The sequence below is a fragment of the Panthera leo genome, chromosome B3 (genome assembly GCF_018350215.1).
Source record: "Panthera leo isolate Ple1 chromosome B3, P.leo_Ple1_pat1.1, whole genome shotgun sequence".
Taxonomy (NCBI): Eukaryota; Metazoa; Chordata; class Mammalia; order Carnivora; family Felidae; genus Panthera; species Panthera leo.
Window position 1 is genome coordinate 121,875,244 of NC_056684.1, and position 23,282 is coordinate 121,898,525.

The 23,282-nt window shown below is 47.7% G+C and overlaps 1 protein-coding gene and 1 pseudogene across 3 annotated transcripts in view; one reads left to right on the forward strand and one right to left on the reverse strand.

Annotated features, from left to right (window-relative positions):
• ADCK1 (aarF domain containing kinase 1) overlaps nt 1–23,282 on the forward strand; it is a 121,664-nt gene that overhangs the window by 40,266 nt on the left and 58,116 nt on the right. For 2 of the 3 annotated variants that reach the window (XM_042943948.1, XM_042943949.1), the window contains one exon: nt 13,498–13,701. In XM_042943948.1, the coding sequence (XP_042799882.1) occupies nt 13,498–13,701 (204 nt within the window). The other variant, XM_042943950.1, reaches the window with a different exon arrangement.
• On the reverse strand, nt 4,447–4,762 carry LOC122222999 (annotated as a pseudogene).

The following is a 23,282-nucleotide window of genomic DNA, read 5'->3' on the forward strand; positions in this document are numbered from 1 at the left end:
ATTCTAGCGATTCTCACAGGTGTGAGGTGGTATCTCATTGTGGTTTTAATTTGTATTTCCCTGATGATGAGTGATGTTGAGCATCTTGTCATGTGTCTGTTAGCCATCTGGATGTCTTCTTTGGAAAAATGACTATTCATGTCTTCTGCCCCTTTCTTAACTAGATTATTTGATTTTTGTGTGTTGAGTTTGATGAGTTCTTTATAGATTTTGCATACTAACCCTTTTTCCATAAGTCATTTACAAATATCTTCTCCCATTCTGTAGGCTGCCTTTTTGTTTTGTTGATTATTTCCTTTGCTGTGTAGAAGCTTTCAATCTTGATTAAGTCCCAATAATTCATGTTTGCTTTTGTTTCCCTTGCTTCCAGCAATGTGTCTAGTAGGAAGTTGCTATGGCCAAGGTCAAACCGATTGTTGCCTGTGCCTTTAGGATTTTGATGGTTTCCTGTCTCACATTTAGGTCTTTCATCCATTTTGAATTTATTTTTGTGTATGGTGTAAGAAAGTGGTCCAGTTTCATTCTTCTGCATGTTGCTGTCCAGCTTTCCCAACACTATTTGTTGAAGAGACTGTCTTATGTCCATTGGATAGTCTTTCCTGCTGTGTCAAATATGAGTTGACCATATCGTTGTGGACTCATTTCTGGGTTTCTATTCTGTTCCATTGATCTATGTATCTGTTTTTGTGCTGGTACCATACTATCTTGCTGCCTACAGCTTTGTAATATCATTTGAAGTCTAGAATCATGATGCCTAAAGCTTTGCTTTTTTTCTAAGGATTACTTTGGCCATCTGGGGTCTTTTGTAGTTCCATACAAATTTTAAGATTGTTTGTTCTAGCTGTGGAAAGAATGCTGGTGGTATTTTGATGGGGATTACATTAAATGTGTAGATTGCTTTGGGTAGTATAGACATTTTAACAAGGTTTGTTCTTCTAGTCCATGAGCGTGGAATGTTTTTCCCTTCTTTGTGTCCTCTTTAATTTCTGTCCTAAGGGTTTCATAGTTTCCAAAGTTTAGATCTTTTACCTCTTTGGTTAGGTTTGTTCCTAGGTATCTTATGGTTTTTGGTGCAATTGTAAATGGGATTGATTCCCTGATTTCTTTTTCTGCTGCTTCATTATTGGTGTATAGAAATGCAACAGATTTCTGTACATTGATATATCCTGCAACTTTGGTGAATTCATATATTGGTTCTAGCAATTTTTTGGTGGAGTCTTTTGGGTTTTCTACATGGAGTATCATGTCTTCTACAAATAGTTGAAGACTTCCTTGCCAATTTGAATGCCTTTTAATTCTTTTTGTTGTCTTATTGCTGAGGCTCTGAGATGGTTTTGATTGGTTGGATTTCCTCTCATTTTGTATTTTTCTTCTTTGCATACCTGGCAATTTCTTATTAGGTGCTAGACATTGTTGTACCTTTATATTTTTGGGTGTTAGATGTTTTTGTATTCTTTTTATTTTTTATTTTTTAATGTGTTATTTATTTTTGAGAGAGAAAGAGAGAGAGAGAGAGAGAGAGAGAGAGAGAGAACAAGTGGGGGAGGGGCAGAGAGAGAGAAGGAGACACAGAACCAAAGCAGCCTCCAGGTTCTGAGCTAGCTGTCATCACAGAGCCCAATGTGGGGCTTGAACCCACAAACTGTGAGATCATGACCTGAGAGGAAGTCAGACACTTAATCGTCTGAGTTACCCAGGTGCCCTTCGTATTCTTATACTCTTGAGCTTTGTTCTGGGACACACAGTTCAGTTACTTGGAAACAGTTTGATTCTTTTTCAAGCCTTTCTTTTAATATTTGTTGGATGGGAATGGAGCAGTGTTTAGTTTGGGATATTCCCCATTACTGAGGCAAGGCCCTCCTGGGGATTATAACAAGTGCCTCCAGAATTATTGGATTTTCCAATCTGGCTGGTGCAATGGGCCTATATGTGCACTGGGTACTGTTAATCCTAGTCTTTTGGGGTTGCTCTCTCTCGAGGCTCATGTGGTTTTCTCATGTGCATGTGCTGAATATGTGACATGGACCCTCCACACATCTTTTTTTTTTTTTTTTAATTTATTTTTATTTTTTTAATTCACATCCAAATTAGTTAGCATATAGTGCAACAATGATTTCAGGACTAGATTCCTTAATGCGCCTTACCCACTTAGCCCATCCTCCCTCCCACAACCCCTCCAGTAACCCTCTGTTTGTTCTCCATATTTAAGAGTCTCTTATGTTTTGTCCCCCTCCCTGTTTTTATATTATTTCTGCTTCCCTTCCCTTGTGTTCATCTGTTCTGTGTCTTAAAGTCCTCATATGAGTGAAGTGATATGATATTTGTCTTTCTCTGACTAATTTTACTTAGCATAATACTCTCTAGTTCCATCCACATAGTTGCAAATGGCAAGATTTCATTCTTTTTGATTGCCGAGTAATACTCCATTGTATGTATATATACCACATCTTCTTTATCCATTCATCCATCGATGGACATTTGGGCTCTTTCCATACTTTGGTATCGTTGATAGTGCTGCTATAAACATTGGGGTGCATGTGTCCCTTTGAAACAGCATACCTGTATCCCTTGGATAAATTCCTAGTAGTGCAATTGCTGGGTCTTAGGGTAGTTCTATTTTAAATTTTTTGAGGAACCTCCATATTGTTTTCCAGAGTAGCTGCACCAGTTTGCATTCCCAGCAGCAGTGCAAAAGAGATCCTCTTTCTCTGCATCCTTGTCAACATCTGTTGTTGCCTGAGTTGTTAATCTTAGCCATTCTTACAGGTGTGAGATGGTATCTCATTGTAGTTTTGATTTGTATTTCCTGGATGATGAGTGATGCTGAGCATTTTTTCATGTGTCGGTTCGCCATCTGAATGTCTTCTTTGGAGAAGTGTCTATTCATGTCTTTTGCCCATTTCTTTACTGGGTTATTTATTTTTTGGTTGTTGAGTTTAATAAGTTCTTTATAGATTTTGGATACTAACCCTTTATCTTACACATCATTTGCAAATATCTTCTCCCATTCCATCGGTTGCCTTTTAGTTTTGCTGATTGTTTCCTTCACTGTGCAGAAGCTTTTTATTTTGATGAGGTCCCAATAGTTCATTTTTGCTTTTGTTTCCCTTGCCTCCAGAGATGTGTTGAGTAAGAAGTTGCTGTGGCCAAGGTCAAAGAGGTTTTTGCCTGCTTTCTTCTCGAGGATTTTGATGGCCCTCCACACATCTTTAGGGCTCCTTCTTTGTATAGCTCTCTCCTCCTCAGGACTCTGTCCTGTGAACCCTAGTTGCTTTGGCCTTCCTGAACTCTCAGCTCCATCTCCTCAACTTAGGGAGTTCTCTGGGCACCTCTTGGGTTCCCTTTCCTGATGCTGGGCCTGGAAACTTTTAATGCAGTGAACTGGGACAATTGTAGAGTTCACCTTGTTTGTTTCCCATTGCTCAGGAATCACTGTCCTTCGCTGCCTGGTATCCCATGCCTTAACAGCCATTGTTTTGTAAATCTGAATAAAAAATCAGCTGGACTTTTATATTTGTAGAAGATGTTGAAGGAGGGATGATTAAAAAAAAATTCTTCCCCATTATGGATGTAATACATAGGAGTTATAAGAAATTTGGAAAATACAGAAAAACCTATGAAGAAGAAAAATACTTTTATAATCTCACAGCCTAAAGATACTACTGTTTACATTTTATTTTTTATTTTTAAAAATTTTTTTATGTTTATTTATTTATTTATTTTTTTTTTCAACGTTTTTTATTTATTTTTGGGACAGAGAGAGACAGAGCATGAACGGGGGAGGGGCAGAGAGAGAGGGAGACACAGAATCGGAAACAGGCTCCAGGCTCCGAGCCATCAGCCCAGAGCCTGACGCGGGGCTCGAACTCACGGACCGCGAGATCGTGACCTGGCTGAAGTCGGACGCTTAACCGACTGCGCCACCCAGGCGCCCCTTGTTTATTTATTTTTGAGAGAGAGAGAGAGAAAGAGTGTGATCAGGGGAGGGGAAAAAAAAGAGGGAGACACAGAGTCCAAAGCAGGCTTCCAGGCTCTGAGCTGTCAGCACAGAGCCTGACACGGGGCTCGAACCCATGAGCTGTGAGATCATGACCTGAGGCGTGAGATCATGACCTGAGCCGAAGTCGGAGGCTTAACTGACTGAGCCACTCAGGTGCCCCTACTGTTTACATTTTATTATGTTTCCTTTGGGTCTTGAATTTTTGACTGGAAGAATTTATCAAAAATCTTTGTTTTGTTTTGGGGTCTTTTACTTACTCTTTCATGATCTCTCTCTTTTTTCCTATGTTGGTGGGGCATGTCTGTGTGTCTGTCTCTTTCCTCTTTGTGTCACAAACATGTATAGTCAACCCCAGTAAAGATACTGCCCAGTTCTTTTTTTTTTTTTTGAACATAACCTCAAGATTTTATTGTCTTCATAATGTAACAAAATATGAAGCTTAGAAACTAGATCACTTGGCCCTTTCTCTTCTTATCTCCTCCCAGTTCAAAATGCTTGCATCTCTTAATAGCCAGCATTCTCTTAAATCTGCAGTTGGGCTCAACACATTCAAGCCTCAGCACAATCTTCTTTGTAGTTTCAGCCTTTTTCTGGAAAATCGGCTTAGTCTGTCCGCCATAGCCATTCTGCTTCCTGTCATAACACCGCTCTCCCTGGGCATAAAGAGAATCTTTGCCTTTCTTGTACTGTGTCACTTTGTGGGGTTGGTGCTTGCCACACTTATTGCAGAAAGTCCGGTGGGTTTTTAGGAATGTTCACCATGGCTGTGAGAAGGCTGTAGGCACAGAAAGATACTGCCCAGTTCTGATGAGGAGCCTTGTTGATTCAGTCTGACTTTGGTACCTTCCTGCTGAGTTTGGAGGCCCAAGCCCCTGCTCTTGGGTGTTTAGACATGAGTCAAGAATTGCCCTCTTTGGGCCTTTGTTCCCTCCCTCCCAATCAATAATTAATCAGTACTGAGTTGATCTTATTAGCTATTCACTTTCAAAACTCTAAACCAAGCTGGCTAATAACAATGCTTTTAATTAATATGAGGCAGATTAAAACTCATTACAGCACGGTTATTGGTAATGAGATAATCATAAGGCAAGTTATTGAGCTGGGAGTGAAAATGAAGTTGGAGGAGGGGCAGGGAGACCACGCCAGCTGTTCCTGCCATTATTTTGGGAGGGACAGAAGGGGGAATGTCAGGCCTCTGCAGTGAGGACATGCTGCAGCTACACCCCCAACCAGCCAGAGAAACCAGGTGCTTGGTTAAGGCAGCACTTGGGTCAGTGAGCTGATAGGTGGTCGGTGTTAGTAGAGGAAGTAGGGTCTTGGGGCAGAGAAAGTTAAGTCAGTGTTGAGAATAACGCTGTATCGCTGTTTGCATTTCTTGTGTACGGATGCTCTGCCATTTAGATGACAGAGCATGAAATTAGCTATTGTTTCTATTAGATTGTGGTCTAGACTTGTTGGTCTGAACAAAAAATAGGGAGTTTGGATGGGCCCGGAATGTTCTTTTTTATTTTTATTTTCAATTTCATTTTTCTAGGAATGGTGGTTTCCACTCCCCCCACCATCTTTTTTGATTCATATATTGAGCAGTGACTGTGTGCTGAACCCTGTACTAAAACTCTTTTTTATTAATTACTTCATATGACCATCACAGTGACAGTCACCATTTTTCTCCTCCTTTTACTGATGAGGAAACTGAGGCCCCAAAGTTAATTAACTTGTCCAAGGTTATAGGGCAGGTAAGTCTCAAAGTAGGATTTAAACTCAGGTGTTTTTGATTCCAAAGCCATTGCTATTAATCATGTTTTATGACTCCCATCTTGTTGTGTTCAAGGCCGTCTGCAGTTTTCATTGGCCTTTTCAATGTATACGCTTGAGGGGTGCCTGGGTGGCTCGGTCGGTTGAGCATCCGACTTCGGCTCAGGTCATGATCTCACGGTCCATGAGTTCAAGCCCCACGTCAGGCTCTGTGCTGACAGCTCAGAGCCTGGAGCCTGTTTCAGATTCTGTGTCTCCCTCTCTCTCTGCCCCTCCCCTGTTCATGCTCTGTCTCTCTCTGTCTCAAAAATAAATAAACGTTAAAAAAAAAAAAATAAATGTATACGCTTGATTCAACTTCCATGGCCGCCCCGGTGCCAGCCAGGTGTTCTCATACCTGGGAGTTACTGGGCAACTACCTTTATTGCCTGCCATCGATGATTCTAGTGTCATGGTGCATGGCCACCTCTTGGTCTGCATGGTGAACTCCTTGCCCACGAAGACCATCCCCACAATGCTTGCATTCCCACTGTGCGAGCACGTGGAGAAATTCAGTTCATGCCTGCCTCCAGCACATGCTTGAACACACCACCATTTCATCCTTTACTGACTCTAGGACCTTGGGAATGTTACTGAACCTCTCTGAGATCATTTTGTCATCTTTAAAGACACATATTAAGATCTATTTTATGGATATATGGGGCAGATTTAAAAACAATATCAACCACGTATATTTCAGCATTTACTGTAGGCCGGGAATAGTACGTAGACCAAGGCACTAAATAAATGATTATTTATTATAGTTGTTACTGATTTATAATCCTGAGCTGTCCAGTATGGTAGCCATTAGCCACATGTGATTATTTAAATTAATTAATTAATAATTAATGAGTGAGAGGGAGCAAGTGAGCAAGGGGCAGAGAGAGAGAGAATCCCAAGAGGAGCAGAGAGGGAGGGAGGGAGGGAGGGAGGGAGGGAGAGAGAGAGAGAGAGAGAGAGAGAGAGAAAAGCAGGGCTCACCTGAAGCGGGGCTTAAACTCATGAATGTGAGATCATGACCTGAGCCAATGTCAGATGTCTAATGACTGAGCCACCCAGCTGCCCTGATTTAAATTTAAATACTTTAAAATTAAGGATGCCTAGGTGGCTAGGTTCGTTGAGCGTCTGACTCTTGATTTTTTTTTTTTTTATTTTTATTTTTTTTTTCAACGTTTTTAATTTATTTTTGGGACAGAGAGAGACAGAGCATGAATGGGGGAGGGGCAGAGAGAGAGGGAGACACAGAATCGGAAACAGGCTCCAGGCTCCGAGCCATCAGCCCAGAGCCTGACACGGGGCTCGAACTCACGGACCGCGAGATCGTGACCTGGCTGAAGTCGGACGCTTAACCGACTGCGCCACCCAGGCGCCCCTGACTCTTGATTTTTGGCCCAGGTCATGATCCCAAGGTCATGGGATCTAGCCCTGCATTGGTCTTTGTGCTGAGTGTGGAGCCTGCTGGGGGTTCTCTCTCCCTCTCCCTCTCTCCCTCTCCCTCTCTCTCTGTCTCTCTCTCTCTCCCCCCCCCCCCCCTCTGCCCCTCTCCGTTGCTTGTGCTTTTTCTCTCTCTAAACATTAAAAAAAAATGGAGAATTCAGTTCCTCAGTCACAGTAGCCACATGTCAAGTGGCCAGCAGCCACTGGTAGCTGCTAGTGGCCACTGTGTTATTGGACAGTGCAGATGTAGAACATTTCTGCCATTGCAGCGACTTCTGTTGTACAGTACTAGTGTAAACCAACTTTCGTCGTCCTTCCTGCTGCCTATGCCTATGTAGGTGCATGCTTGAAGATGTGTAGCATGAAGGAGTAGATTCAGGGGAATGCAGAGATCCGAGATTCCAGGAGCTTTGCCTTTTCATTGAGCACGCTCCTTGTTGGGGGAAAGGTTCCTGGGTGGTAGAAACCATGGGATCCCTGTGGATGGTCCCTGCTGCCAGCAGGTACTGCCCCTTAAGGTGTCAGATTAAGGAAGTAAATGCTGAAAGGGGGGTTTTTACTAAGCTAGTAGTTTCTTGAAATTTTGAATGGGACCCACCTTCTGATCCCAAAGGACAGTGAAGCCCTAGGAGCTGGAGCTGAAAAGGGACCCTGGAGATCAGAGGCCCTACCTACTCTGTTCTTCAGCATTTGTGTCTTTTGGCCTTAAAAGAATGTAAGTTTTTGGTGAGTGGCAATGTTCTTCGTGTGTGTGTGTGTGTGTGTGTGTGTGTATTTAGAAGCTGGTTGAAGGTGACTTTGGAGCTTCTTTAGTTGAAATGTGGGTGCCATTTGCAGTAGATGCTGACTCAGCTTCATGGATGGTGGTTTTGTGAGTATATAACCCATAGTTGTCATTAATCTACATTTATGGCACATGGACAGCTTGCCCTGAGGTACACAGAGCGTATAGGGACACACATGGTCTCCGCCCCCGTGGCTGTGTGCCGAGTAGCTGGTGAGTTGGGGACTGACTAGCTTTCCTGGGCTTGTGTGACCAGAGAGGGCTCCCCGTATTGCCCAGTGTCTTGAAGGTGACCATTACTTTGTGCCAAGAGGTATCCTGGGTTCAAGCCACAGGTGAGGGGCAGTAGGCTGATGCTTTCCTTCTTTTTTTCTAAGTTTATTTATTTTGAGAGAGAGAGAGAGCGCGAGCACATATAAGTGAGCATGGGAGGAGCAGAGAGAGGAGAGAGAGAATCCTAAGCAGGCTCCATGCTGTCAGCATGGAGCCGTACACGAGGCTTGATCTCATGAACTGAACCGTGAGATCATGAGCCAAAATCAAGAGTCAGACTCTTAAGTGTCTGAGCCATCCAGGCGCCCCTAGAATATTACTGAGGGCTGCCAGCAGCAGAGACAAATGCAGATGTGAATCCAGTCTAAAGAAAAACGAAGTTAGGTCTTCAACAACACACATACATGCATGCAGATATGTAGTCCTGTATTGCTCTCTTGATCTGAAGTGCCCTTTTTATCCTAATTTATTCAAATTTGATTTCAAGGACTAATCCTGTGTATCCACCAGGGACCATTCACACCAGTAATCTCTCTGGGGAAGACTTTTTAAAAAGTTTTTTACATTTCTGGTATCTTTATTTCACATTGATTATTGTGTAAGTAAATTGTATAACACACACTGTATTAAAAAGTTTAGAATGGAATCCACCCTATTTTTTGACTATTTTTGAAGTTTTTATTTAAATTCTATTAGTTAACATACAGTGTAATATTAGTTTCAGGTGTACAATATAGTGATTCAACACTTCCATACGACACCCAGTGCTCATCACAACAAGTACACTCCTTAATCCCCATCATCTATTTCACTTATCTCCCACCCCCTCCCCCATCTCCCCTCTGGTAACCATCAGTTTGTTTTCTGTAGTTAAGAGTCTGTTTCTTGATTTCTCTCTCTCTTTTCCCCCCTTTGCTTCTTTGCTTTGTTTCTTAAATTCTACTTGTGCGTGAAATCATATGGTATGTCTTCTCTGACTTACTTCATTTAGCATAATATACTCTAGTTCCATCCACGCCATTGCAAATGGCAAGATTTCATTCTTTTTGATGGCTGAGTAATATTCTATTGTGTGTGCGTATGTATATATCTATCTCTCTGTATATGTATACATACATACACGTACGTATATACACCATTGTGTATGTGTCTATATATGTATATTTATGTATATATATATATATATATTTATCTGTATATCATATCTCCTTTACACATTCATTAGTCTATGGACACTTGGGCTGTTTCCATAGTCTGGCTATTGTAGATAATGCTGTTTTAAACATCAGGGTGCATGTATCCCTCTGAATTAGTATTTTTGTATTCTTTGAGTAAATACCTACTAGTATGATCGCTACATTGTAGGGTAGTTCTATTTTTAACTTTGAGGAACCTCCATACTGTTTTCCACAGTGGCTTCACCAGTTTGCATTCCCACCAACAGTGCAAGAGGGTTGAGTGGGGAAAACTTAATAGAAAAGATGATTAATTAGGAAAAGTAAAAGGTAGTTAACTCGAGGAGTGAAAAAAGATTCTAAGGGTACAGAAGTAGTAAGCATATAAAGCAGCTGTTCCCTCTGGGGCTGAAGGGTAGTGAATAAGGACAGAACTCAGCTGAGGGCCTCCCACCTGCAGGGCTGAGATGGAGGTCTGCCCAGTGGTGAGGAGACATGGTGGAAGGCAGGGTCCGTGGGAGCAGCCTCCTGGGTGACAGTGAAATTTGTAGGAGTGTGGCCCAGAGCTAATGTATAGGAACCCTCTGCTAGCTGGTCAGAACAATTGGCTGGAGGGTGTGGGCTTGAGCTGGGCCATAAGAGGGGCCTGCCAGTTATGGGAAAATTTAGTGAGGCGGGTCTGGTCTGGGAGGGCCACTGAAGGGGGCACCCTCAAGCCACTGGCCTGCCGGCTGCTGAGCTAAAATGCCACACTGGCTCTGGTAATGGGGCCTCCTTGCTCTTCTGTGGCCTCAGTGTCCCTCCAGAGTCCCCTAATAACAAACCATCTGATAAAGGAGAAATGACAGGATGCAGCCCCAGGATCACAGTGCAGGGTGGAGAAGGATGGATTTGGAGTCTGGAGGCCATAGTTCTGAGCAGCACACACCCACTGCCCTCCTGTGAGCCAAGCCTTTGCTCTAATTCCGGTCCTCCCGTTTCTTGCATCTAAGCTCCTGCGGTTCTCAGTGTGATCCTGTTGTGGCAAGTCATTCTCTGTGCACGAATGGCTCCATCACATCTTCCCATGTGCTGGAGGGCACGGGACTGGCCTGCTGTAAGTCCCAGTGAACACAGTGGTTGATGCCTTTCCTGGGCAGGGAGGGGAAAGTGGGATGTGGCCTCACCCCACCTTCTAGTCCTCTGCTTCCATGTGGCCTTGACCCTAGAGCAGCTTTGATGTAGGGGCTGAGCCTGCCTCCTTGGGGGAGAGGGTGGCCGGGTGCCGGGACAGCCTAGCCGGGAGTGTCCGGTTGGATGTGGGCTCCGGCCGTACCGTATCTTAGGACTAGTGGATTGTGGATGCCTATGTGTTGCGTCTTATTCTGCCAGTGATTTTGATCTCTCTTCTTCTGGGTTGGAATTTGGGGAATGATTGTTCACACTAGCCTGGACCTTTGTACCATGAAGAAATGCCCAGTTCCATGGTTGACCACAGTTTGCCTTCTTTCTCACTTCCTCAAAACCAGGGCTTGAGCATGGCCTTGGCCAGCCATAGCATTGATTTACTGCCCATGTGCCACTGGCCAGCTGAGTCCCCAGTTCCAAATTCTTTTTTTTTTTAATTTTTTTTTAATGTTTTTATTTATTTTTGAGACAGAGAGAGGCAGAGCATGAGCAGGGGAGGGGCAGAGAGAGAGGGAGACACAGAATCTGAAGCAGGCTCCAGGCTCCGAGCTGTCAGCACAGAGCCCGATGCGGGGCTTGAACTCACCAGCTGTCAAGATCATGTCAGATCATGACCTGAGCCGAAGTCGGACGCTCAACCGACTGAGCCACCCAGGTGCCCCCAGTTCCAAATTCTTAAAGAGAATCCACCCCATTCCCACGATCCTTTGATCCATCTAAAAGCTTTCTCTCCTCTTAATCCTTAGGGTTAATTTCCTTTTTCCCGTGCCCTCCCGGCAGGGTAAAAAAGACTTTGTGGCCCAGCTTGGACCAGGTATCCACATCAAGGCTGGCATACTCTGTGTAGGGGGATGGAGTCATGTGTATATAGGGTTCCCCAAGGGTTCATTGGGGTGGGAGGTCGAGGTGTCCAATGGAGCCAGTACTGGGTGCCCACAAGGGTCTCGGCACAGCCCCACAGTGCCTGGAGTCTGGGGCATCTGTTGTGCTGTGGTGAAACAGGGCAGATGGGCTCCTGGGCTGCTAGGACAAGGGTGTTCTCTTCTTAATTTCTAAAGTAACAGTTTTATGTACGATGCACTTGGCAACTAACTATATAGGATCTTTAACTGTTTGTTCCATCATTGTTGCCAAAAGTTATTTAACTCCTCAGGTGGTTTATTGCCTCCAATATGTGCTTAATTATGTCGGCATCTTCCATAACACTCAAGAGAGTGTAAGTCCGTGTAGATGTTTACTCCCTCTTTGTTGATTGCATGGGTGGAAGAGGTTCCCAGAGGGCACTGGGCTCCCTTACCTTCTGTGTGTGCCACAGCCCTATCCTGCCACAGAAGCTGTAGCTCCAGGAAGACAGGACCTCACAGTTCCAGGACCTTCAGCTGAGCTGGGGTGATGACTGGGGACACATAGCCCAGTGTGTCCCCAACGGGGGCCACCCCCCAGCTCTGGAAGGACAGCGGGCATCAGGCTGAAGGCTGCCCTGTCCTAGGAGACCAGCCCAGCTGCCTGCTCCATGCACCTGACACTTCCCAGTAAAACTTTTCTTCCAGTTAAGAGGAGACCCCTGCTAGGGTTGCCTGGGTGGCTTAGTCTGTTACATGTCTGACTCTTGGTTTCTGCCCAGGTCATGATCTCATAGTTTGTGAGATTGGGCCCCATGTTGGGCTCTGTGCTGACAGCATGGAGCCTGCTTATGATTTTCTTTCTCCCTCTCTTCTCTGCCCCTCCCCTCCCATGCTCTCTCTCTCTCTCTCTCTCTCTCAAAATAAAAAAAACTTAAGAAAAAAAGGAGACCCCTGCTAAAGTTTGAGTTAAAAGAGCCCTAGGTTTAGCATGTTTTCTAGACTTTCCTTTGACATTTATTAGCTACATTAGCTATTTCTGTATAAGCACAACATCTGAGTTTCTTATTTCTATCATTTATTTATTGTTTATTTCTTAATATTTTTTTAAAGTTTATTTTCGAGAGCAAGAGACAGAGTGTGAGCAGGGGAGGGGCGGAGAGAGAGGGAGACACAGAAACAGAAGCAGGCTGCAGGTTCTGAGCTGTCAGCACGGAGCCCGATGTGGGCTTGCAAGATCATGACCTGAGTCGAAGTTGCACGCTTAACTGACTGAGCCACCCAGGTGCCCCAAAGTTTATTTTTGAGAAAGAGAGAGAGCAAGAGAAAGAGCAAGCACCCGAAAGTGGAGGAGGGGCAGAGAGAGAGAGAATCTCAAGTGAGCTCCACACTGTCAGTGTAGAGCCCAACTCAGGGCTCAGTCTCACGAGATCATAACCTGAGCCAAAATCAAGAGTCAGATGCTTAACCGGCTGAACTACTCAGGCACCCCTGAGTTTCTTATTTTTAAATATACCAATACCTGACTCCCTGAGCTGCCGTAAGGATTAAAAGAAAGAATGCGTATGAGCATGTTTTAGAAATTGTAGACCTCCAAACAGATAGTATTATTGGTATGTCTGAGGGTTGGGTGGCAAACATATCAACTCAGTGTATCCACAAATGAATCATCAGTAGATTAGATTTGCTTAAAAGCCTTGAACAACTGCTCTGGTTCGTGGGCCAGGTAAGTTTTGATGGAGAAAAGACCAGAAGCATGGGCACATCGGGCCCTATGAAGAGGCCAGCCTCACTCAGTATGAGGTCAGAATTGCTGGCCCTAGGTACTGAGACCAAAGGAGAGCATTGAGGCAGAAGGTGAATGAAGGGTGTGTGTGTGTGTGTGTGTGTGTGTGTGTGTGTGTGTGTGTGTACGTACTCTCGGAGCGAATCAGGCTCTTCAACCAGTGGGGGCAGGAAAGGGAAAGAATGTCCAGTGGGCAGTGTGCACTCACACCTCTCTGTTCCTGGCCCATCTCCCTGCAGGTGCACCTCCGTTCTGCCAGGCGTCTCTGCGAGCTCTGCTGTGCCAACCGGGGCACTTTCATCAAGGTGGGCCAGCACCTGGGCGCTCTGGACTACCTGCTGCCTGAGGAGTATACCAGCACGCTGAAGGTGCTGCACAGCCAGGCTCCACAGAGCAGCATGCAAGAGGTCCGCCGGGTCATCCGTGAGGACCTGGGCAAAGAGGTAGCTGCCCGTGCCGGGAGCGATGGGTGCTGGGATGGGATGCTTCTAAGGCTCTGGCAGAGCTGTCCCTGCTGGCTGCTGGGGCTTCACCCCTGGAATGGAAACATACTTCGTGGCAACTTTCAGCAGTGAAATCGAAAGGGTGAGAAGGAACCTCAGTGGCCCTCAGTGAAAAAGATGGTTGAACCGTATGAAATAGTTGATGTGTGATTGTTTTTGCCCTGCAATGTAATGGGATTCATATGGCGCAACCTAATCATATCTATCAGTTATGGAGGGTTTACTGTGTGTGGATGGCAGTGCTGTGTTCCCTGCATTATCTCACCTGATCCTCACAGTAGTGTTAGGTACCTACCTGTCATTAACCCCATTTTGCAGATGAGGGATAAAAGCTTGGGTGGTGGAGATTAAGTGGAGGGTAAACCCGATTTAGGGCTAGAGTCAGGAGCAAGCCCACAAGCTAGGAGGAGCAAGGTTAGGATGGAGATACCCCAGGCAGAGGGGACCAGATTGGCATGGCACAGGCCTGTGCATGGCTTTGCTTCTTGCCAAGGCTGTTGGCCTCCTGCTTCCTATAGCACGAGATTCACCCCCCAATTAAAACTAAATAAATCACTGTAATAACAGTGTGAAGTGCATCATTGCTGGCATGTGGCAGCTCGTGGGGGCGGATGCAAGGGAGGGAAGGCAGCAGATTAACCCTTCTAGGCCGGCTTGTCTGTGGAGGGCTGGAGTGGGAAGCAAGAGCGGGTCAGTGGCCCCCTGTAAGCCAGGGTAGAGCGAGATGAGAAGTTTGGGGTGTCAGCAGTCACGATGGGCCCACACAGCTGGCCAAAGGATGTATGGGGTTAAAAGATTTTGTCTGCATCTTCAGGGCCTCTTCTCTAGGCCTCCCTGGCCATGTGGTCCTGAGCATGGTGGCCTGAGGCTCCTGCCCCACAGGTTGTCTTGAGCCCTCTGTATAGGGCAGGCTAATGTCAAGGTCACGGTTCTGAGGGGGCATCCTTCACAGCTGGGAAGCTCGGCAGCCTCTGCTTTCTTACCCCGGCCCCCACAGACTCACAATTGAAGTCTTTCCTCCCCCTCTTCCTCCTCCTCCTCCCTCCTGGGAAGATGGCATTTGTTCCCTGGTGACACACTTTCTCATTCTGTGGGTGGAGGGAGGGGAAAGGGGCTATGTGGGAACAGGGTAGGTGGGTGTGGGGGTGTGAGGGCGGGGAAAGTCACTCACTTTGCACTTCCCTCCTCCTCCTGCCTCTGCCACGACACTTCTTGGGGAGCAGCTCTCCCCACCAAGAAGATATCCGAGTGGACCCCACCGATTGTGGGCTCTACACCTGCCCTGGGACCTCAGTAGAAAGCTTTGTTTCGTCCCCAGTTTCAAGAACGTGGTTAAAGGAAGCCAAGTCTGTCCTGTATCCCCATCTGCTGTCTGGGTTTGAGTTCTTGGATGGGCTCCGAAGACACCTGGAGCTCAAAGACTACATAGCTGCCCCTAAATCTCAGACCGAAGTGCAGGGGGGTGGCCAGAGTGTTCTGGCTGTGCTGGTTCATTGTATCTACCCTTCCCATCAGCAAAGGCCTTACGGGGTCACTAGTGTCCTTACACCAGTCCATGCCCTCTCCCAGGCAGATGGGGCTGGTCCTGAGGGGTCCCCCAGCAGGGTGTGGGAGATGAGCATGAACTTGCAGTTCTTCTGGACCCTGTGATTTACATGTGATTCTGGAGCAGTGCATAATCTCTGCACTGCAGCCGGTGCCATCAGTGTGGAGGGGAGAGCGAATAAAGGGGCACTGTCCTGGCGTAGGGATGTGTGGGGTGGGGATGGGACCACAGAGCTAAGGGAGGGGCATGTGAGTGACAGGACGAGGCCTTGGATCTTCTGATTACCAGACCAGTGCTTTGTCTCCTACAACAGAGCTTCTGTCTGGCAGAAATCTTTCAGAAATGTTTTTTGTGTCTGTGTCTTAGAAGTTTCTCAGCTAGTATTACCAGAAAGAAACTTGCTTTTTCCCTTTTATTTTGAATGTTAGGCCTAAGTCCTGCAGGACACGTTCTGGGAAGCAGTTGGAAGCCCGAACTCTAGGAGGTGGCATCATTTCTGGTGTCTCCAAAGTCACTTGGGTCTGGAGTGGGTTGGGAATGGTCTCAACCTTGGTCTCCTAACTGCCCTTGGGACTGTAGGTCTAGGTGCAGTGCTGACGTTGGCCAGCAGATGGCGCCGGAGCTTGAGCGTCAGGGAAAGGTACTGAAGGCTTGGCCCTTTTCAGCAGAGGGGAACCCTGACAGGTGGCTGAGACTTGGGTTCCTTATTCTCCTGGGCATGATTCATGCAGAGGAAGGAGCCCAGGCTGACACCTTTGCACCCTGAACAAGCTGTTGACTTCTCTGGTCCCCAGGAGTTCTTTCCTTCCTGCTGAAGGACCTGGCAGGGTTCTGACCACCAACCCATCCTTACACATTTCTCTTCTGGGCTAGGACTCCTCAGATGCCCCCTGCAGTCACTAACAGCCTGCAGTTCTGTGTTTAGACACCTTTTCCTTCATTTTCCCTTCCTTCTCTCTCTCTTTGTTGCCCAAACAGCTGGTATTTAGTGAAGAAAGCACAGTTCTAGAAACTTTGGATGCAGCTAGGTTCTTTCCTAGCTCTAAAATTCTATGAGAGACTGAAGGAAATGAGGTCAGCTGCCAGAGTGATGCACAGAAATACCTTTGTTAGGGGCACCACTTGTACTGGTGTTGGGGGATTGGGGTCTGGCTTGTGCACTCTGACATGTGTTTCATTAGTCTTTTACCCCTGAGCTCCACATGGTAGGGATCTAGACTCGTACTTGTTTTATAATTTCCCATAGTACCTGGGGAGAAAGGCTGTCGTAGGAGATCGGCATTCTTGATGGACCATCTGACCAGAGCGGCCACTGGAACGTGTAAGAGAACCGCTGTGTATCAGGTGGGGGAATGCATACCTCATTGTTTCTTATGAACCTACAGGAACAGGTGGAAGGTGATGTTCTTGTCTTGCTTTGCTCAAGGTGTAAGCAAAAGTTCAGGGAAGAGATAAAATAGCTCTTCCCCCAGGAACCTCCATCATTTATCAAGCTTGGTTGGGGTGCAGAGAGAAGGTGCTCTTGGCATGAGGACCAGCAGAAGCAGAAGTGGAAGTCAGGGAAGTGAGGCAGGAGACCGTCTGGCCTGTGTGAGGGGCTCCTGGTGGTGGGGGTGCTGAGTGGGGGCAGTGCAGAGACTGGACAGAGACTGCAGCAGGGGCTTCCATGGAGGCCTCAAGGCTGGGGGAGGGGATGATGGGCGTGGATGGTGAGTAGCAAAGCCTGGGATGACCCCTGTCATTACTGCATGCCTGCATGCGGGATCTCTGCTGGTGCATGGAGAACTGTGTGAGCAGCAGTAAAAGGCACCCCCTCCGGGCATCCCTTCCTTCAGGTGGCAGCTCTGCCAGGGCTGGATTTCATTCTTCTGTTAGTCTATCTTCACCAGAGAAACAGAGCCAAGAGGGTGTGTGTGTGTGTGTGTAAGTAAAGAGAGATTGATTAGTTGGAAGGAATTGGCTTATGCGATTTGGAGGCTGGCAAGTCCTGCATCTTTGGAGGGGGTGTCCATCTGGAGACCCAAGAAGAGCTGATATTGCAGTTTGAGTCCAAAGGCCATCTGCTGGCAGAACTTTTGGTGCCCCAGGCAGTCAGTCTTATGCTATTCAGGCGTTCAGCTGATTAGATGAGGCCCACCCACATTAGGGAGGGCAGTCTGCTTTGTTCAAAGTCTACTAATTTAAATGTGAATCTCATTCAAAAGCGTCCTTATGAAAATATTAGAATAAAGTTTGCCCAAATGTCTGGGCACCATGGCTCAGCCAAGTTGACACACAAAATTAACCCCCCTGGTTCCCACGTGGCCCTCAGTCAGGACCAAACATTTCTACCCTTGGTCTTGCCTTCATATGACAGTCAAGCTTCCTATTGAGTCTTGAAGGTGGGCTGGAGCTAAACTGCTTGCTGGTTTATTGGCTGTGTGACCTTGGACATGTTACTTATCTTCTCTGTCTCTTATTTTCCTCATTTGTAAAATGGGGATAACAACAGTACATGCCTGTGGGGATTACATGAATTAATGGATGTGGAACATGTAGAGCATGCCCGGCAGAGAGCAAATGGCCAGCAAATATTAGCAATGATTTCTGTGTTACGCTGGATGCTTTATATGTGTGAGAACCGAGATTCTGAGAGATTAAATGGCAGCGTTGGGTCTTTAACCAGGTTTTCTGATGCTGGTACAGTTCTCTGTCCCAGATACTATTTTGCTAGTAGAATCCTTCTTTCTCTTCCGTGATCAACACCTGGTGTTCCACCTGTTGGTCAGCCCCTTCCCTTCCACTGTTAGAAATGTCCCACAGGCTGCCTTGGGAGCCTGTCTCCTGGGCTTCTTGAGCACTGCCCCGTGACCCCCAATCTGGGGGCTGCTGGAAGCTCAGCCAGGCAGTTTCAACCGTTGCAGTGTCCTGAGGCCATCAGTAGCATCTATGTTGTGCTCTTGGTCCCTAAAGCTGACACAATGGGCGTGGGAATAGCCACAGGTGCCCAGGGTCAGGAGTTGGTGGCTGTGCTGTGCTCCTCCTTGCAGGATGGCAGCTGGCTCTGCTTCTCATGTCCTGGAGGAGCTGGGTGTGGGCAGATGCAGGGACAAACACGCCCTAGGTTGGGCTGGGGCAAGGGACATGGGCAGAGGGGCCAGAGGAGCCGATTCTACCTGGGGTACCCGTGGCTGGCAGAAAACTCCCCCCCCCCCCCCACCTTCTCCCTGTCCTTCTTTTACTTGCTCACAAATATTTACTGAGCACACCTCTGGGCCACGTGCTGTGTCAGCCCCCGGGCGTCCCCGCTCTCTGCAGCTCTCGCCACTGTTCTTGCACATTGCCAAAGATCCGCCTGAGGCCAGCTCACCCTGATTCACCACCCCTGGCTGCCCCACTGGCCTGGAGCTGAGGGCCACCTTGACGGCTTCAGCTGTCTCTTGGCCCTCAGCACAACCTTTGTTTGTTCCGGTGTCTGGTTTCTTTGTCTCCCCAGACGATCCCCAAGACGGCTGCTGTGTGAGCATGCTGGGAGTGGAACAGAAGGAGCTGGTGGCCACAAAGCTGCGTGTGGGGAGGACTGGGGGGCGAGGGGGAGAGAGTCACCTCCTCCAGACTTCCCAGCAGCTCTCAATAAAAAATACATTTATATTGAAAACATAATGAAGAATAAAAAAAACATTTTCCCCCCAATAATGCTGAACATCAAAAGGAGATTTTTATCAATTATGAGAGAGAGATTTTGGCCATAAAATGGTAATTTAACGAGTAGGAGATGGATGGCGGGAAGCATTAGTGTCAGCCGGGACGGATGGTGTGCCATTAGTCACTGAGGGAGAGACCGAGGTGGCTGCCGTGGCGGTGGCTCCTCTTCCCCAGGCCTCCTGGCCCCGGCCTCCTCGCTGAGTGCTGCCCTACCTCTGCCCCGAGAGGCTCCTCCCTGGGACCCCGCTCCATCTCCAAGGCACCTTCGGCCCATTGTTGGACAGCTTCTGCATGGCTCTTCCACAGCCAGTGGAATGGAGCCCCCAGAGAGCAGGTCAGGAGCTGCTCCCCGCTTTCTTTCCAGCCTCATGGCCTGCTCCCGTCTTCACACGGCTACGCCCTGGCCACACGCTGTGGGGGTTCACTCCATGCACTCCGGGTCTGTCCTCTCTCATCCCCTTCTTAAGTCACCAGGCTCTTTCTCATCCTCTGAGCTCGGGGTCTGACAACAACAACATACACATGCACACACACACACCCTGAGTGCTTACCAGGGGCAGGCACTGCCTCAGAAATTCCACACACATCAATTTACTTCTCACTAAGACCCTCTGAGAGACGTACTGTTATTACTTATTTTACAGATGGGAAACTGAGGTACAGTTTCCAGTGAAATTGTACCTTGGCCTCCTCACATACCCCCTGAGTACTTTCCGTCCCCTGTCGCAGCTCTTATGCAGTTATTTGTTGCATTCAGGTGGGCTGCTTTCCCATCTTGAACCTCCCATGGGGCCTAGTGTGGACTCTGCACATAGTAGGTGTTAGTAAGTGTGGTTGAGTTGAATTGCAGAACTACTTGGAGTCCCCCTGTCCCCTTGCAGCCTTCGGTGGCTTCCTCAGCCAGGTTGGACTGTGAATCCAGAGCACTTGACTTGTGTCTGGTCATTTCAGTGCTGGGTTTATGTTCTTGGGGTGGGTGGTCTCCTCCCACTCATCCTGGGGTCCTCTCAGAGCACTGTCCAGTGCCTGGCACAGCAAAGGTGCTCAGTAATGGGTTGTTACCTGCACTGAGACACTCTGTCTGACGCGGGATGTCATGGCATGGCGTTATGGGTCCTAGAGTCCTCAGGGTGGTCAGCTCTGCTCCTGCCTCGGTCTCCCTTCCATAGCCCCCTGGGACGTACCCATGGGAGCCTGTGGAGGGCTGTGTGAGGGCGTGTCTGGGGCTATCTAAACTACGGGGTGAGGGCAAGGGCAGGGTCTGGCTTCCGGAAGGAACAAAAGGGTCATTTCTGAGGCAGTATGGCCTCATAGTTAGTAAAATAGGCTTTGGAGGCAGGGGGCCTTGCAAAAATCCTAAATGCTACCAGACTTTAACTGTGTTGTTAGTTCTTTCTGAGTCTAGTTCCCTTGTCTGTAAACCGGGATAAGAGAACCTGCTCACTAATAGGGTCATGACAGGGCTTGAGAACTATAGCCCATCTGGGGGGCGGGGCCTGGTGCACAGTAAATCCTGCAGCTGTTAGCTCTGGTTGTCACCTGCAGAGCAGTTGTGAGGACAAAATGAAGTAGGGAGACTGGGACCCCCAGATTACATCCAGCACCCCACTGGGGTTGACAAACACTGACTCCTCTTGTTTGGCCTTCATTGTTCAGTGGCAAAGCGCCTTAGATGAAGGTGACCCAAGGGAGTAACTAACTCCCGGGTTGTAACGGTTTAGAAGTCACCTCATCCAACCCTCGTGTTTCAATGGTGAGGAAACAGGGGCTCAGAGCAGGAAGTCACTGGCCCAGAGTGGCACAACTGGGTGGCGGGAGAAGCGAGACTTGAACCCAGGCCTCCTGACTCCTGATCCAGTGCTCGTCCTCCTGGACTGTTCGTTCTGTTCAGGGCTGGGAGCATACTGTCTGGAAGTGAGACGGCCAACTCTCAGAGATGAGGCTGGTCTTGCTGGCAAAGAAATGTGGAGGGGCTCAAGTGGCTTTCACCTCCTTGGGACCTTGGAGTCTCCTGTGGACTTTAGGAAGCTCTATTTTCATAAGTTGATCCATCATAGTAAGAGGATTCTGGGGTATTCTTTGTATCCTTCAGCCAGCTTTCCCGCTGACGGTGGTTGGGATGGTCATATCCGCGTACTCACTGTGCCCCTTCAATCTGCAGACCATGCTTGCGGCACGTCCCCCTCTTTGGGGTCTAACCTGCAGGGTGGTGCCCAGACCCAGACCCTCCGCTTAGCTGCTGTGTTGGGCTGTTTGCTGGAGAAACTGCCTCAGCTTATGGTGGCCCCGTTCACAGACTCGGGAAGGTTGGGGCCCACCACTGACTGCTTTGCTCGCTCAGAAAATACAGACTTGTTGAGCAGCTGATAGGTACTTACCTCTCTGCCAATGCTGTGGGGGATCTAGAATATGTCAAAGCCACGTTCCACCCTCCCTCTCTCCCAAAGCTGGGCAGACAGAACAATTCACAGAGGAAGTAATTAGAGAACAATTAAGCACTCAGCTGTGGGGCTGATGCAGGGAAAGTTCAGGGGGAAGTTCAGAAGAGGGTTCTTGGGGGAGGTGGCCCTCGGAGGATGAGTGAGATTGGCAGAGGGAAAGGATGGGGCCATTCGAGGGTGGTGAGTTCTGAGCACAGCTCCAGGTGCCCAAGCATAGAGAGCAGCAGGGCGGGATGGCAGGCCCTTTGGGTGGGGGTGTGTTAGATTACGAGTGCTACTGTAACAGAGCACCGCAGACTGCTGGCTTAAACAACAGGAATCCGTAGTCTCAGTTCTGCTGGGCAGGAGTCTGAGACCCAGGTGTTGGCAGGGTTGGCTCAATCTGAGGCTGCGAGGGGCAGTCTGTTCCAGGCCTTTCCTCCAGCCTCTGGTGGTTTGCTGGCTATCTTTGTCATTCTTTGCTTGGAGAAGTACCACCCTGATCTCTGCCTTTATGCTCGCCTAGTGTTCTTCCTGTGTGTGCGTGTCTGTTTCTGTGTCCAAATTGCCCCCCTTCATAAGGACACAGTCATATTGGATTAGGGACCCCCCCCCACACCAATGCCAGTGTGACCTCATATTAACTAATTACATCTGTGATGACACTATATCCAAATAAGGTCACATTCTGGAGGTTAACTCCTGGAGGTGATGGCTTTATCATAGGAATAGTTGGAGGCCGCAGATCAAGCTGTCATAGATGGAGGCATTAGTGCTTTTGTGGTCACGAGGATCAGAACCCCAACTTGAATGAGCCGAGGCAAGAGGGCAGACTTAGTGTGTCCTGTACCCATGGTTTAGGAAGGGACGGGGTTGAGTGGGGCCTTTGGGGTGCTCTTCCACTCCTCTCTGTCGCTCATATTCTCATGTTCATCCTGCTGGTCAACTTCGCTTACAGTTGGTTTCCTCCATGACTCACTTGCTGCCTTTGGCGTCTCTCAACCTCACCTCTTCCTAGGTTTGCCCCTAGCAGGGACTCCACACTCCACAACCCCAGTTTCCTTTTATGAAATTATGGATCAGGACTCTGCCTAAGTGTTGTACTGGGTTACTTCATGTCCCCCACACTTCTGGACCCCATTGCTATTCTACCTAGAGCCTGAGAATGTGAAATGAGGTGTTGGCAGCTGTCATTCGGTAACTTAAGGAGTTTATACTGGATTGGGGTGGGTCCTAAATCCAACAACTGGTGTCCTTGCAAGGAGGCCATGTGACAGTGGCAGTAGAGATTTGAGTGGTGCAGCTGCAAACTCAAGGAACAGTGAAGATTGCTGGAAATTAGGAAGAGCAAGGAAGGCTTCTCCCTGGGGCCTTCAGAGGGAATGCAGTCCTGCCAGCACCCTGATTTCAGACTTCTAACCCCCAGAACTGTAACACAGTATATTTCTGTTGTTTTAAGCCACCGCATTCGTGGTGATTTGTTATGGTAGCCTTGAGAAACAAATACAGATGTCCATTCTCTGACCAAATCACTGAGGTTAGAGGAGGTGGGGTCCATGAGAAGATGTCATCCCTCTCATTTAAACCCCAAGGTGACCGGTGGGGTGGGGTGGGAAGCAGCAAGGCAGAACATGGTGTAAAATATGTTCATGTCCACGGATGCTGATGTTAGAGTTTCTGTTTGTGTGGTACGTGCTGTGTAGCACACATGCCTGGATGTTTTACAGATACAGTTTCTAACCCTGCAAGGTTGGTAGATATGGCCATTCCAGTTTTCCAAATGAGGAAGCAGAAGCCCTGACAGGTTAAGTAACAGCCACAGTCTCATAGCTTAAAGTAGGTGGAACCAGTTTTGAACTGTGTTGGCTCAC